The sequence below is a fragment of the Orcinus orca genome, chromosome 1 (assembly GCF_937001465.1).
Source record: "Orcinus orca chromosome 1, mOrcOrc1.1, whole genome shotgun sequence".
In the NCBI taxonomy this organism is placed as follows: Eukaryota; Metazoa; Chordata; class Mammalia; order Artiodactyla; family Delphinidae; genus Orcinus; species Orcinus orca.
In genome coordinates, this window is record NC_064559.1 from 50,468,830 (window position 1) to 50,486,684 (window position 17,855).

The window sequence follows — 17,855 nt, forward strand, 5'->3', positions numbered from 1 at the left end:
TTATTAAGTATTTACTATATGTCAGGCATTTTGGAGGTACTAAATAAATAAAACATGGCCTGTACCCTTAAAGACCCACAATCCCTTTGGTCAAATAATAAATACCTAAAGAAATAATGACAGCACCATGTGGTAACTGCTATTACAGATAGGCATACAAAATACCCTGGAAATACAAAGAAAGGAACAAGTAGTTTGGTCAGAGGTAGGGTGAGTGGAAATGAAAATAAACAGATCATACTTAACTCCCTGACATTAACACATAGTCAAATTCATCTTAGATTTATCTGAATGCCTCCTTTTTAAAAAAAAAATTATTTATTTATTATTTTTGGCTGTGTTGGGTCTTCGTGTCTGTGCGTGGGCTTTCTCTAGTTGCGGGGAGCGGGGGCCACTCTTCATCGCGGTACGCGGGCCTCTCACTGTCGCAGCCTCTCTTGTTGTGGAGCACAAGCTCCAGACGTGCAGGCTCAGTAGCTGTGGCTCACGGGCCCAGTTGCTCCGCGGCATGCGGGATCTTCCCAGACCAGGGCTCGAACCCGTGTTCCCTGCATTGGCAGGCAGATTCTCAACCACTGCGCCACCAGGGAAGCCCTGAATTCCCCTTTTTGAGTGAGAATTCTCCTTCCTTTCTTATTCTGGCTAAGGTCTTTCAACTTCTACTTTGTTGTGATTTAAATTAAAATGATAACAATTCACTGAGTAACTGTATTAAGAAAGCTACAGACAACCTGGATATCTGATGTTTTACCCACATACACAAAAAGACCACTAACAAGTTATTACAAAGAATGTATGTTATCATCTTCTAAGTTAAGATGATGAAGTTAAGGAGATAAACAGTTAAGGAGATGAAGTCTTAATTTCTACTTGTGGATAATCACATTCTTTCCAAATCTGATTTTAAGATTCCTGTTAGGTGATCCACTAATCAAAGTTAAACATGTAGATAAAGTGACCACCAGGTCTAACTGTTAAATGGTAGTGTTTAAGAACACAGATTATGGAGCCAGAATGCCTGGGTTCATATCCCATCTCCATTACATCCTGGCTTTGTGACCTTATTTAACTTCCCTGAACCTAGGTTTCCTCATTTATAAACTGTGGATTAATAGTAGCTCCAACCTCATGGTTTATTAAAAGGATTAAATAAGTTGATACATATAAAATGTCCAGAATAGTACACTATTAAATGAGAACATTTCTCTAATCTATTCTTATAATAGACACGTGTAAAACTTTTATTATACAACTAAAGAAAATACTGGAAAAACCAATTCCAAAATAATATAGCAAAAGACTATAATTTAAAAACTTTATGCAGCCTTCTATAAGAATAACTTGATACTTTTGTTTAGAAAATCTGAGGCATTGTTTATGCTTCCTAACTGGATTTCCAAGTAGGACAAATACAGATCTGGAGAGAGGATATATGACCTAATGAATGTAAATAAACTGTATTAATCTGACATATAATACTAATATCAAATCAATTTCTTAAAAAAATTTTTTTAGCTTCTTTTGGGGAGAGGAGTAACATATCAATTCCATAGATTCAAATTTAAATATGAATATAAGTGGTGCCCAGTGCCTACCACTATGGCCAAGTGACATATGTTCTTTTTCCACCAAAAATTAAGGAAAAAAAGAAAAAGGGAAATGTAGTTTACTTTAGGATGAAGCTTTAAGAAAAGCTGTATCAGAAAAACATAACTAGAGTAGAAACGTTCTTGTTAAATCACTAGAAATAACTCTAAGGGTAAATTTTCTCAGTGAGATTTGAATTAAAATAAGTCAATAGGTCAATTAATAGTAAAATATTCTATAAATAACATTTTTAGTATTTACAATTATTACAAACATACCAAATCACAATGCTTGCTTCCGTATTTCACTGCTTCTGAGAGTATATTTTACTATTCTCTTATTTCTTATTACACCCCTGCCAACCCATTCCATCAACAGTCCTCATTTATTAACACACAACAGATGCACAGATAAATGTCTACTCAATGGGGAATCGTTCTGCTAATAAGAATAACTGGTCATTCATGAATCATACCCACTTCCTATTTAAACAAAGAAGGATGCAATGGGGAAATGTTCACTTAGCACATAATGTACACAACTGTATTATTTTGTTATTGTAATGATGCAATCATCTTAACAACTGAGTTTTCTAAGTCTTTCAAATCTCATTTGAAAATAACTTTATAGAGATTTCACAATAATTTAGGAAGGAAAAATAGGTGTTTATAATCTTGTAGTTATTTCCTTGTAACCAGAAGAATATTAACATTTTTTATGCAAATAACAGTTTAGAAACTCCACAAAATCTAGAAATAAAATGACAATCTCAAAATAAGAAAGGTAATCTAATATTGTTGTACTAACTGGAAATGATTTATTTTTAGTATAAATTTCAAGAGAAAAAAATGGCTCAATTTTTTCTTTTGTCTTAAATTAAAAAAAAATCTAAAAAGCATGTTTTCTAGATGATGACAAAACACATTAAAGGTGATGGTATAACTTATGACTTATTAAAACATGCTTGAACATCTAAGTTCCACACTCAGAATTCAAACTCAAAATTAGGCCTAGTGGTGCTATACTTTAAGGGAATGATTTGCTTCCTTGTTTGCTTGCTTATTTATTTATTTATATTGAATGAAGTTGGTGGAAAAGAGGGAGATTCTCAGTTTGTGATAAAAATCCTAGTGGAAGAAAGAAGAAATACAAATAAATGAACAATTAACTTTGGGGGCAAAAAAATCAAGATTTGGGCCATTTTCTTTTTCAGATTGCTATAAATACCTGCCTACATTGGAACATAGGCTGCTTTTATTTGTTGACTGCTTACTATGTTTTTTTAATTGGAAGGTCATATTTTATTTCTTCAGATTGTAAAAATTTAGTTAATGCTAAAGAGAGCATATTGCTAGAACAACAACAAAAATTATCCTAAACCTAAGGGGCATACAAAAGAAAAAGAAATTAAAACTATAGTTTTCAAGGCAATATACTTTATAAGGTGAAAAAAAAGTGAGACGATAATTATGAGAATTCTGGAAGTCTGTGGAGATTGGTCAATTTAATTACTAACCATCACTCTACTGGTAGTTGTAATTTGTAATCTAAGAAATAATTATACGAAAGCATTCCCAATTGATTTTCAAAATAGAGCTGGTTAAATTTGGAAGTAAGCAGAAGTTCCTTTCCAGAGCAATCTACAATATCCCAAAAAACATAGCTACCATTTTTGCAGGAAATTCTATATCCTAATGCTGAGACTGCTTGATTTTGAGATCATTAAGAAATAGGTAAAGTGGAAGAAGAAATGGAATTTATAAAGTCAATTTCTCAAATTAAACCTGGTGATCTGACAAGCTATTCCTACTGCTTTTAGAGAACCAATATTTCATAAAATAAAAATGTTTGATTGACTACTTATAGCAATTTAACAGGAAAGTAATAGTTTTACCACTTAAAAAAAGGGAAAATTCTACATGTTATCACAGTTGATTAATCTTTAAAGTAATTAATTATTAATTTGCAAAGTCATTTCAATATCTCGACACTTCATATTCCATTTTGGAGGAAAAAATGCATGAGTGCTTTTCCTAGGGCCACTGTTACTGCACATCAGGTGTACCTGCCATACTGCATTCTTTGCCCCTGGAGCTGGGGTACCACTCATTTAGACTACAATGTGAACATGCCTTCTGAAGTTGTGCAATACAGGAGTTTTGTTTTCATTCTGGAGGAAGCCAATGACCAATATACCACTCTAAAAATGATACACAAATTTCTGGACTTACCAGCAGTTTAAGCAGCCAAAACCGGGATTTATAATAGAAAGTTTTGGTGGGGTTGATGAGAAAGAAAACCATAAACCCATAAAGGACAAGTGGGTACACATATGTGGGGATGACACTAACTGGAGCAAAGAAGCATGCCAGAAGGCTCAGGCACCACAATATCCCGAGGAATCCAGCAATCTGATAAAGGATGGGAAAGACAAAAAGAAAGAAAATTATTTTTATCTCTACCATTACTTTAAAAATCTTTAATAAAACAGAGGTAAGAAAAATGTTTAATTATTACATCAACAATCCTCTTCAAATAGAAAATAGATTTTAGTACCCACTAAACCAGCTATATGGCTAATGTAAACTATATCCATGGGATTTTATGTCTTGCTTTGATTACCTCAAAGAGATGCTGATGAGACAAATTGCTTCTCGGATTAAGTTCAAAGATGAGCACATGATTTACTCCAGCCTGTCTCCAACCATACGTGTTGATGCCCAGTAGAAAAAGGAATTCAATCAGAAGAAAGCCACCGCGATAGATTCTTATCAAGGGCCAAATACTTCTATCTGTTTCAAGTTTAAATACAGCTGAAAGAATATCAACTAATTGGTTAGTTAGAAAATTTATAATGTCTCCATTAATTGTCTTTCTCTTAATTCTCAAGGATATAACCCTGGCATAAGAATTTTTAATAAATAAAACATAAACCTAGGTTATCTCAAGAGCCTGATAAACTTGCTTAGAGGTTCTTTCTCTTCTTCATTTCACTCTGCAAAATTCCACCAGAAAAATTTTCCTAAAATTTGACTTTCAACATATTAGTCCATGGTGAAATAATTTAGAACCATCAGATCAGTTCTGTCAGCTGGGGATTTCTGGCATGACACAACTTCTTTGGCTTTGTTTTGTCCATCACTGAATTGGATATAGTAATGCCTAGCTCACAGCGTTACTATGAAAATTATAAGAAAGAGTATATATGAAAGCAATGTGAAAATTGAAATGTCATATAAATGACAACAATTAGTATTTATAGAATGCTTACGATGTGCTAAGGATTGTATTTTTACATATAACAATTCATCTAATCTTCACAATGGCTCTGTGAGTTAAAAACTATTATCTCCATTTGATTGATGAGAAAACTACAGCAGAGAGGTTAAGTAATTTGCTCAGGTTTACCAAGCTAGGATAAAGCAGAGCCAGGATTTTAACTCAGACAGTTTTGCTCCAAAGCCCATACTCTTAATTACTACATTCAATTGCTCATATGCCCATACAAATGTTCAGTATCACTACTATCCTATAGATCGCCAATAATTATAACATTCAAACGTTTCGGCCTCACAATTCAAGTTCTTCACAATCTGATCTCCAATTAAGTTTCCCAAACTTATAGTGCCCCTAAATTCTTATTTCCTGATAAATTTTATTATCCTTTTAACAAACTAATTTTGCTTATGTTGTCCCCTGTACCTAAAATGGCCTTGCTCTTTCTTTTGACCAATTCTATTTCTACTTATTACTTAAGAACCAGATTCTCATCTGTTCATAAATTTATTGAATCAATATGTTTCATTTTGAGCCTATTCTGTGCCAAACATTTCAATTTGGCTACCAATTTCTCAATTTTCCAAATAACTATAAAATTTACTGTTAGCACTACTCATTTGAAATTTAATTATATACATCTTATATACTTAAATAACCATTTATTATTTATCTTTGTATTCTCTATAGCACATAGCACATTTAATAATTTAAAAATAACAAGGTTTAAGCCTTTGCTTTGGAGTCAAATACTACAGACCAGATTTCAAATCCTAGCTTTACTAGGGCAAATTATTAAATTTTTCTAAGTCTCAGTTTCTTTGTTGGTCAATGGGGAGAATATCTATTCTCGTAAGTTTGTTAAGAAGATTAAATCTGAACAATATACACTAAATGCCTAAAACAGTACGTTTGGCCCATTTTTGAATATTCAGTATATATCAGTTTCTTTTTACTTGATGAAAATTCATTTTTTCATTAATTTGACAAATATTTATTGGGTGCCCATTATGTGTGACACCATTCTAAAAGCTGGAGATTCAGTAATGAACAACAGACAAAATACCTGTCTTCAGGCAACTTCTATTCTGTATAATGTCAGATAGTGAGATAAGTATTTTGAAGGAATAAAACGTAAAGAGATAAAGAATGTTAGGTGCTATTTTAGGTAGGGTGGTCAAGAAAACTTCTCAGAAGATGACATTTGCAGGAACCTTAAGGAAATAGAGACTCAATCATGTGACTCTCTGGAGGAACAGGGCTCCAAGTAGAGGGAAAGTACAAAGGGCCTTAAGATAGGCATAAGCCTTGTGTAGTCTAGGAACAGGAAGAAGGCCAGGGCACTATGACTGGAATGAATGAGAGATAAAGTGGCAAAAAGTTACCTACAGGCAGATCAGGTAGGACTTTGTCAAGACTTAAGATTTTACTCAGATGTATAAAGCCAATGAAAGGTTTTTCACATAATTGGTATGACCAGATTAATAATTTTAAAGGACTATTCTAACTGTCATGTGAAGGACAGACTGCAAAGGAACAAGTATGGTAGCAAGAAGATTAGTTAGGAGGTTGAAAATAAAAATATATATATATGGTCTTACATCCTGATTCCTAACCAAAGACCACATATATAACAGTCAGGAAACAAAAATAATAAGTATAAATCCCAAAGAATACACAATTAAACTACTAGAGCTAATAAAATCAACAAAGTTGCAGAGTACAAGATCAACACAAAGAGACTTCCCTGGGGGCACAGTGGTTAAGAATCCTCCTGTCAATGCAGGGGACACGCGTTCGAGCCCTGGTCCAGGAAGATCCCACATGCCATGGAGCAACTAAGCCTGTGTGCCACAACTACTGAGCCCGTGTGCCACAACTATTGAAGCCCGCACGCCTAGAGCCTGTGATCCGCAATAAGAGAAGCCACCACAATGAGAAGCCCAAGCACCGTAACGAAGAGTAGCCCCCCACTCGCCGCAACTAGAGAAAGCCCGCATGTAGCAATGAAGACCCAACGCAGCCAAAAAAAAAAAAAAAGATCAACACACAAAATTCAGTTGTCCTTATATAAACCACCAATGAACAATCTGAAATGAAATTAAGAAAACAATTCCAATTACAACAGCAAACAAAAGAATAGAACACCAAGGAATAAATCTAACCAAGGAGGTGAAAGATTTGTACATTGAAAATTACAAAACACTGCTGAAAGAAATCCCATGTTCATGGATTGGAAGACTTGTTCAAATGGCAATGTTACCCAAAGTATTCTACAGATTCAATACAATCCATATAAAAATTCTAATGGCCTTTTTTTGCAGAAATGTCAAATCGATACTCAAATTCATATGGAATTGTAAGAGGCCCCAGAGAGCCAAAACAATATTGAAAAAAGAACAAAGTTGGAGAACTCACAATTTATGATTTCAAACTGTACTACAAAATAGTGTGGTACTGGCATAAAAAAAGATATACAGACAAATGGAATAGATTGAGAGCTCAGAAATAAACTTATACATCTATGGCTGATGGATTTTCAATAAGAGAACCAAGACTATTCAATGAAAAAGAATATTCTCTTCAACAAATGGTGCTGAGACATTTGGATACTCACATGCAAAAGAATGAAGTTGAATCCATACTTCACAGCATGTACAAAAATTAGTTCAAAATGAATCAATGAGCTAAATATAAGAGCTAAAACCATAAAACTCTTGGAAGAAAATATAAGGGTAAACCTTCAGGACCTTGGATTTGGCAATGGAAGTCTTAGATATGACACCAAAAGCATGAATAACACAACAACAAAAACAGATAAACTGGATTTCACCAAGTTAAAAAATTTTGTGCATCAAAGGACATTATCAGGAAAGTAAAATGACAATCTATAGAATGGGAGAAAATATTTGCAAATTATGTATCTGATAAGGGTCTAGTATTCAGAATATATAAAGAACTCTAGTAACTTAGCTATAAGAAGACAACTCAATTTAAAGATGGGCAAAGACTTGGGTAGATATTTTTCCAAAGAAAATATACATATAGCCAATAAGCACATGAAAAGATGGTCAATGTCATTAGAAAAATGCAAATCAAAACCATAACAAGATACTACTTCAAACCCACTAGGATGGCTATAATTAAGAAAAAAAAAAGGGAAATCACAAGTGTTGATGGGAATGTGGAGAAAATGGAACCCTCATAAATTGCTGGTGGAAACAGAAAATGATGGAGCCTCTGTGGAAAACAATTTGGTGGTACCTCAGAAGGTTAAAAAGCATTATCATATAATTAAGCAATTCCACTCCTAGGTATATATCCGAAAAAACTGAAAATGGGTACCCAAACAAATCCATGTATATGCATGTTCACAACAGCAAAACTCACATTAGCCAAAAGGTAGAAACAACACAGCATAGTTATATTCAGTTTTGGTGATACTACCAAACAGTTCTCCAAAGTACTATAGCCACTTCCACTCATTCACTTTCATATCTTCATGGTATTCCATTGTATAGGGGTAATGTCATTTATTTTCTTAAACAGTTCCTGATAGACATTTGAGCTGTTCCTAGGATTTTGCTATTATAAACAAAATAGTGGTGAATACCCCCCTTTCATATATGTCTTTGCACCCATGTACAAGTATGTTTATAAGATAAACTTTTAGAAATAAAATTGCTTAATCAACGTGATTGTACTAAAAAATTTTTATATATGCTGCCAAATTATCCTCTAAAGAGACTGTGACAATTAATACTTTACCACTAGTGTATGAGTGCTTGCTATTTCACACTCTTATATGCACTTACTTTTTTTTTTACTTATTTATTTTTTTTGCAGTACGCAGGCCTCACTGTTGTGGCCTCTCCCGTTGCGGAGCACAGGCTCCGGACGCGCAGGCTCAGCGGCCATGGCTCATGGGCCCAGCTGCTCCGCCGCATGTGGGATCTTCCCGGACCGGGACACAAACCCGTGTCCCCTGCATTGGCAGGCGGACTCTCAACCACTGTGCCACCAGGGAAGCCCCTTATACGCACTTAAAAAAAAAAATTTACTGGAATATAGTTGATTTACAATGTTGTGCTACTTTCTGCTGTACAGCAAAGTGAATCGGTTATACATATACACATATCCACTCTTTTTAAGATTCTTTTCCCATATAGGTCATTACAGAGTATTGAGTAGAGTTCCCTGTTCTATACAGTAGGTACTTATTAGCTATCTATTTTATATATAGTAGGGTGTACATGTCAATCCCCCCTGGTAACCATAAGATTGTCTTCTACATCTGTAACTCTATTTCTGTTTTGTAAATAAGTTCATTTGTACCAATTTTTTAGATTTCACATACAAGCAATATCATACGATATTTGTCCTTCTCTGTCTGACTTACTTCACTCAGTATGACAATCTTTAGGTCCATCCATGTTATTGCAAATGGCATTATTTCATTCTTTTTTTATGGCTGAGTAATATTCCACTGCATATATATGTACCACATCTTCTTTACCCATTTCTCTGTTGATGGACGTTAGGTTGCTTCCATGTCCTGGCTATTGTAAATAGTGCTGCAATGAACATTGGGGTGCATGTATCTTTTCTAATTATGGTTTTCTCTGTGTATATGCCCAGGAGTGGGATTGCTGGATCATATGGTAGCTCTTTTTTCAGTTTTTAAGGAACCTCCATACTGTTCTCCATAGTGGCTGTACCAATTTACATTCCCACCAACAATGTAGAAGGGTTCCCTTATAGGCAGTTTAAATGGTCAAACTCTTGTCTTTGTCAAACCAGAAAGTGAAATATGATATATTATTATTATATCAATTCAGTACAGGTTACTAGGAAACTATAAGAACAAGTTTTAAAAAATCTGAACAGGTAACTTTTCATCTTCATAACACTAAATATCTGGAATATGTGAATTTCAGACAAATTATTAAATATCAGGTCATGTCCCCTTGAGAAACCATAGCAATTATGCACATTATTATTATTATTATTATTTTTGCAGTACGCGGGCCTCTCACTGCTGTGGCCTCTCCCGTTGCGGAGCACAGGCTCCGGACGCGCAGGCTCAGTGGCCATGGCTCACGGGCCCAGCCGCTCTGCGGCACGTGGGATCTTCCTGGACCGGGGCATGAATCCGTGTCCCCTGCATCGGCAGGTGGACTCTCAACCACTGCGCCACCAGAGAAGCCCACACATTATTTTTTTTAATGTGAATGTTTGAAAAAAAAAGAATCATGATTGTACATGCATTACTACTGCTGTGTTTCTCTCTCAATTTTCAACTCTGTTATCATTTACACAACCACTGGGAGATAAATAAGGATAGACAGCTGGCTTTAACTGTATTTACCCTGCCTCCCCCCATAGACACACAAAGATTAAACAAAGACGGGTTCTGAGGTGAGAGAACATAAATACGCAACACTAAATGCATAAAGCACACACATTAGAAAATAAATCAGATCGTCTCACAAAAATGTAGGCTATACATATGAAAGAAAACAAAACCCCAACTTGCCCCTGAATTTAAGAAAACTTCATTTCAATTCATTCACATAAAAAGAATGAAGTTTATTTATCTATTCTTGTCTTATTTAATGATGGTGACGATGATAACACCATGCTCATTTTGGAAAGAAAAGAAAAAATTTCACACACAGATGAGTAAAGTCTTCCCTGATGCTCTCATTTGAAAGTAATCACTTGTTCTCTTGAGCTGCTTAGAAAACACTTCTATTTTGTAGTGTATTATTGTTTTAATATATCTTAATCTCCCTCGTGTAATAAGCTTCATAAGGAAAGGAACTCTCTTATCTATCTTTAGACTCAAGATTATCAAGCATAATCATAGATACATAAAATTTACTTGTTGAATGAATTCTAATACAACCCTGTTCTTGTAAGGTATTAAGCTCATTTAACAAATGAGGAAATTGTTTCAGAGAAGTCATGTCTTTAAAGCCAAAAGAATTAAGAAACAGTTGAGCTGGGACTGCAACCAGGCAAGGCCTTTTGTAGATAAGTCAGTGTTCTTTCCATAACAGCTAGCTTGATAATCTAGGGCTGGGCTTTTTATTGTAGTATTTCCATGCATTCTATATAAGTAAACTGCATTCATCCCTGAAGACACAGAGCTAGATTTAAATATGAACATAAAGTATACCAATATTAAAACATGAGCTTACAGTAGACAATAACACAGTTAATTTTTAGTAAAATTGGTGGGAAGGAGAACTCTAAACATACAAATGAAAATACACTGTTAATACGTAAAGTTCACACACTATCTAAAAGCCATTACAACCTGGGCTATAATTTCGTAATATGCAATTTGACAATCTTAATTAAGAAGAATGTTTATGAGGAATAATGAATTCAGTAAATTACTTCTTGAACATCTATATGTCTGGCACTGCGTTAGGAACTTGAAATACAAAAGTGAAAAATACATAGTCCCTGGAATCGAGAATAGTTTAAGTGTGACAGTGATATAAACCTTCCTTGTTCAAGCAGCATTATAATTACTAAAAGTCCAAAACAGATTATAATGGATATTTATACAATAACATCTATTTCTAAGTCATTTTCTGTGCAGACTTCACTGAACAGAATTTAATCCTTTATTAATGACTCTCAGTTGTTATAAGCACAAATACACAGACTCTTTTTTAAAAAAATAAGTTTATTTATTTTTATTTATTTTTGGCTGCATTGGGTCTTCATTGCTGCGTGCAGGCTTTCTCTAGTTGTGGCGAGTGGGGTCTACTCTTTGTTGAGGTGCAAGGGCTTCTCATTGCGGTGGCTTCTCTTGTTGTGGAGCACGAGCTCTAGGCATGCGGGCTTCAGTAGTTGTGGCACGTGGGCTCAGTAGTTGTGGCTTGCAGGCTCTAGAGCACAGGCTCAGTAGTTGTGGTGCACGGGCTTAGTTGCTCCGTGGCATGTGGGATCCTCCCGGACCAGGGCTCGAACCCATGTCCCCCTGCATTGGCAGGCAGATTCTTAACCACTACACCACCAGGGAAGCCCCAAGTACACAGACTCTTGGGGTATACCAGGATTATCTGCCCTTAAAGTAAAAGCCCTCAAATTCAAGAATCTTTGAGATATGTGTTTTTTTGCTGTTTGTGTGTTTTCTGTATATCATTTAATTTCATCTCTGTCCTTCTCTTCCATCCACTCAAACTTCAACCAACATTTTTTGAACCCTGCTATATCCCAGGCAATGTTTTAGGTGCTGGAGATACAATGGTGAACAGGAGAGACAAAAGCCAAGGCATTAAGGAATTTATATTCCAATGGGAAAGCAGATAATATGAAACAAAATATGTCACAAGTGCTCCAAAGAAAACTAATGTAGGCTAAAGGGATAGAACAGGCTATTTTAGGGTAGGCTGATCAGGGAAGGCCTTACTAAGGAGGTGGCATTTGAGTAGACACTACATGAAGTGAGGGAGTAAGCTATGTAGACATCTTGGGGAAGGGCCTTTTAGGCAATTGAAAGGGCTCATAGATGGGAATGAGCTTGGTGTGTTCAAGGAATAGTAACAAAACAAATGTGGATGGAAACAGTGAAACCAAGTGAAACTGAGTGTGGGGAGGATGACAGAATATGAAGTTAGAAAGGCCCAAAGGGACGAGATCTTGCATACCATAGTAGGAACTTTCAATTTTATTGGAAGAGAAGCCATTTAATGGATTTTGAAGAGGAGAGTGACGTGATCTAACTTGCATCAAAAAGACACTGGTGACTATAGAGAGGCAAGAGTGGCTGTATGGAGACAAATTCAGGAGGCTGCTGCAGTGTACTAAGAAAGAAATGGTTGCTAGACAAGGATGGCACTGGTGGAGATGGTCAGATTCAGAGCATGTTTTGAAGACAGAGCAACAGGATTTGCTGATGGACTGGAGATGAGGTATGAGGGAAAAGAGAGGCTAAAGGTTTCTGGCCTGAGAAACTGATGAGAGGTGATGCTATATGGAAGAGAAAGCACATTTAGTGATAAAATAAATTTGTTCACATAAGTTTAAGATGCCTATTAGACATCTAAGTAACCAATCAGATATCATTCAGAGGAAACAGTATATAATTTGGGAGTTATTAGCATATAGATGATATTTATAGCCATAGGCTTCAATAAGATTGCCTAGCTAGGAAATGAATGTAGACAGAGAAAGATCTGAGGACTGAACCCAGTGGTACTTCCTAACATTTAGATGCCAAAAGAAAGCTAGAAAGGAGTCTGGGAAAAAACTGCCAGCAAAGTTTAATAAGAAAACCAGCAGAGTGTGGTTTCCCATCAAAATCAACTGAAGAGTTTCAAGAAGGAATGATCCACAATGTCAAAATGCTGCTGAGAGGTAAGTCAAATTCTGTTGGGAGGTTTAGTAAGATTATGCCTCCCTTGTTGTTACATCATTTCTTGATGTTGGGAATGTACTTGTTTCTAGCAATTCCTCCTACCTCTTTACAATTTTTAACTGCTATAGAATAGAATATTATATAATTAATTTTCTTAAAATTATATGCAAAGTAATTGTAAATAGGTTCTGGAAAGGATGTGAGAGTGTCTCCAAAAAGCAAAGTAAATGACCTTAGTGCATAAATTTTGTAAAATCTTATTTACTCTCATCTGTGATCAAGGGAGCTGAGGTTATTGATAACTAAACGCTGAAAATGATGGAGAATAAGGAGTCACAATCTAGCAATGTTTAAAGGGATAATTATATCCAAAGGGGAAAACAAACCAAAATAACCAACACCCACCCTCCCATCATTTATAAAAACAAAAAACTTAGCCCTGACAGATTTCTCTTTCAGTAGCTTTGGTAGTTTGGTAGAGGGACAGAATATGACATAAGCAGATTAGTAATAATTTAATTCAAAATTTAAACTACTCACCGGCAAGCACAAGGGTAATATTCAGTACAATGAATATTCCACAAAATAGGCCAACTCTAAAAGTAGTCCATGCTGGTGCAGGCTGTGGACAGAAAAATAGCATTTTGAGTAAAGGGCAAAATATTGAATACATTTAGTATACAGTGTAATAAATTAGCACTATAAGCCTCAAAGTTCTACCATGAACATATTTTATGATCTGAAGTTTTGTAAATCTGGACCAGGGAATCATCCTTCATTATCCAATAACACTAGAATTGAAGTGCCAGTTTATTCTAATTATTTTACAGAAATCTGTGTCACTAAATAAAGAGAATTAGAATCTCAGGCATCAAATTATATATATACTGAGTTTTCTTATAGGAGAGATTAAAGTGCAATTTCACTTTTACAGTGTGTACATATTTAAATTTTGTAAGTCAGTATTACTCAATTAGAGTTCACATATTTGGTACTATATAATTAGAGACAATGATAAAAATACGAATACTCATTTTCTGAGTACTTACAGTATTATATTGGAGTACCTTAAAGTGAATTTTTAAACATACACTCATGTCAGAATCTCCAGGATGGGGGCTTTCCTGGTGGCACAGTGTTAAGAATCCGCCTGCCAATGCAGGGGACACCAGTTTGAGCCCTGGTCTTGGAAGAATCTAAGTTGCCATGGAGTGCCAATCTTAGTTGCCATGGAGCAACTAAGCCCGTGTGCCACAACTACTGAGCCTGTGCTCTAGAGCTCTCACACCACAACTACTGAAGCCCACACCCCCTAGGGCCTTCATGCCACAACTACTGAGCCCACGTGCTGCAACTACTGAAGCCCACATGCCTAGAGCCCGTGCTCCGCAATAAGAGAAGCCATTGCAATAAGAAGCCCACACACCGCAATGAAGAGTAGCCCCCGATTGTCCCAACTGGAGAAAGCCCACATACAGCAACAAAGACCCAACGCAGCCAAAAAAAAAGAAGAAGAATCTCCAGAATGTGTACATGCAAAAATTATTTTTCTCTATTATAAATGTAATTTTAAATTTAGAAAATAATAAAAAGAAATCTACTGCTTTCCAAAATAAATAAAAGTGCCTGATACTTTAAACATAAATAGATGAGAAATATGGAGAGATGATCTTATCAATTTAAATATTTGCTATGAATGTTATAAGAGAAATTGTAGTAGGTGATATTACATTTAAGATTCTTCAAATGTTTTCTAAAACCCTTTAAATGAAAAAAAACACTGAGACTTACTCTGACTTATTATTCATCAGTAATAGATAACTCTATATTAGTTTAGGACTGAAAGCATTCAGAAGGAAGATGGTCATTTGTCTTTTTCAAAAAAAAATTTTTTAATTGTGTAATTTATCATATTTACAAAAGTATGTGTGTGTGTGTGTGTGTGTGTATACACACACATATACATATAAATAATGTATTTGGACTATTAGAGACAATAATAAAAGGTACCTAAACCTATCACCCATCTTTAGAAGAGCACATTTCCATTTCTTTGAAATCCTTACCCCTTCCAGATCCAAAATCCTTCCCTCCTCACCAGAGATAACCATTTCCATGTTTTCTTTAGCTCTATCCCTTCTACATGCAGTCCTAAAGACTTAATTTTTCAAAATTAATTTCCTTATTTTTAACAGCTTTATTGAAATATAATTGACATACAATGAACTGCACATATTTAAAGTATAAAATTTGTGTCTTTCCTCTCTGGATGCTTTTAAGATTTTTCTTTAATTTTCAAGCAGTGTGACTATAATATGCCTGTGTTTTTTTGGTTTTTTTGCGGTATGCGGGCCTCTCACTGTTGTGGCCTCTCCCGTTGTGGAGCACAGGCTCCGGATGCGCAGGCTCAGCGGCCATGGCTCACGGGCCTAGCCGCTCCGCGGCACGTGGGATCTTCCCAGACCGGGGCATGAACCTGTGTCCCCTGCATCGGCAGGTGGACTCTCAACCACTGTGCCACCAGGGAAGCCTCATGTGTGTTTTTTTTAACTGTTTTTCTGACTAAATTGACATACAATAAACTGTACATATTTAAGGTGTACAAAATCTGATATTTTGACATATGTAAATGCCTATGAAACTATCACCATAACCAAGGCAATGAACATTGTCTATCATCCCCAAGAGTTTCCTTTTGGCCTTCTGTAATTCTTTTCCTCTTACCACATCCCATCCCACCTCCAGGCAACTGCAAACCTGCTTTCTGCCACTATATGTTAGTTGGCATTTTCCAGAGTCTTAGGTAAACAAAACTATAATATATATATTCTTTTTTGGTCTGGCTTATTTTTTCAGAATAATTATTTTGAGATGCATCATGTTGTTCCATATATCAAGGTTTATTTTTTTATTGCTGAGTAGTATTCCATTGTATGGATATACCACATTGTTTACCTATTCACCTACTGATAGACATTTGGGTTGTTACCAGTTTTAGGCTATTATGAATAAAGCTGCTATGAACGTTTGTTTTTATATGAACATATGCTTCATTTGTCTTGGGTAAATACTAAGGAGTGTAATGGCTAGATCTCACTGCAGGCGAAGGTTTAACTTTTTAAGAAACTGCCAAATTCTTTTCCAGTGTGGTTACATCATTTTATACTCCACCAGCAGCATATGCGATATCAGAGTTCTTGGTCCTCCAAGATTCAGTATGTCAATCTTTTTAATTTCAGTCATCCTAATAGGTGTGTGTTATCCCATTGTGGTTTTATTTGCATTTCCCTATTAATGATACTAAGCATCTATTCACATGCTTATCTGCCACCCAGACATCTTTGGTTAAGATCTTCTGACGATTTTTAAGTTGGGTTGTTTGTTTTCTTATTATTGAGTACTAGAGTTCTTTATATGTTCTGGGTACAAGTCTTTTATCAGATATATTTAAAAAATATTTTCTCCTAGTCTGTTGCTTTTCATTCTCTTAACGTTGTCTTTTGAAGAGCAGGAGTTTTTAATCTTGGTGAAGTGCTTTTGGTGTCATTTCTAAAAAATCTTTGCATAACCCAAAGTCACCAGGACTTTCTCCTATATTTTCTTCAAAAATTTGTAGTTTTAGGTTTTCATTTAGGTCAATGGTACATGTAAAATTAATTTCTATACATGGTATGAAGAATGTATGGAAGTTGTGCGTTTGGGTTTTTTTTTTAGCATATGAAAGCCAATTGCTCCAGCCCCATTTGTTGAAAAGACTATCCTTTCTCCAGTGAACTGCCTTTGCATATTTATTGAAAATTAATTGTTCATATATTTATTGGTCTACTTTTGGATTCTCTATTCTGTTCCATTAATCTATTTGCCTATCCTGACACTAATAACACACTGTCTTGATTACCATAGCTTTAATAAGATTGATACCACATAGTGTTAATCCTTCAACTTAGTTGTTCCAAAGTTGTTCTGGCTATTCTTGGTCCTTTGTACTTTCATATAAATTTAAAAATTTGCTTAATAATTATTTTTTAAAAGCCCTGTTGAGATTTTGAGTTAGTTTGTGTTGTATCTATGAATCCATTTAGGAAGAAATGATATTTTAAAAATACTGGGTTTTCTAACTTCTCTCATGTATCTGTCTTCTTTAATTTCTCAATAGTGTTTTATAGTTTTCAATGTAAAAGTATTGCACATCTTTTGTCAGATTTAACCCTAAATATCTATGTATTGATCTTGTATTCTGCAACCTTGCTAATAAAGTCAGTAATTAGCTCTAGTAGCTATTCTATAGAGTCACTGGATTTTCTAAATAGGTCATCATGTCATCGGCAAAAAAAAAACAAACGAAACAAACCCCACCAGTTTTACTTCTTTCTTTCTAATCTAAATGCCTTTTATTTCTTTTTCTTACCTTACTACACTGGCCATAATCTCCAGTACAATGCTGAATAGAAGTGGTAAGAGTGAATACACTTGTCCCTAGTTAGGGAGAAAGCATTCAGTGTTTCATCATTAAGTATGATATTAGTTTTAGGTTTTTCATAAATACCTTTTACTGGGATGAGGAAGATCTTTCTGTTATTCATTTCCATTCCATTCTGGTCACAGAACATATTTT

At 35.2% G+C, this 17,855-nt stretch overlaps 1 protein-coding gene across 1 annotated transcript in view; it reads right to left on the reverse strand.

Annotated features, from left to right (window-relative positions):
• Positions 1 to 17,855, reverse strand: part of XPR1 (xenotropic and polytropic retrovirus receptor 1) — a 205,368-nt gene that overhangs the window by 50,039 nt on the left and 137,474 nt on the right. The window contains exons 7-9 of the mRNA XM_004269822.4: positions 13,781 to 13,862; positions 4,210 to 4,400; positions 3,819 to 3,998 (exon numbers count right to left, since the gene is read on the reverse strand). Of these exons, the coding sequence (XP_004269870.1) occupies positions 3,819 to 3,998; positions 4,210 to 4,400; positions 13,781 to 13,862 (453 nt within the window). The remainder of the gene's footprint in view (positions 1 to 3,818; positions 3,999 to 4,209; positions 4,401 to 13,780; positions 13,863 to 17,855) is intronic.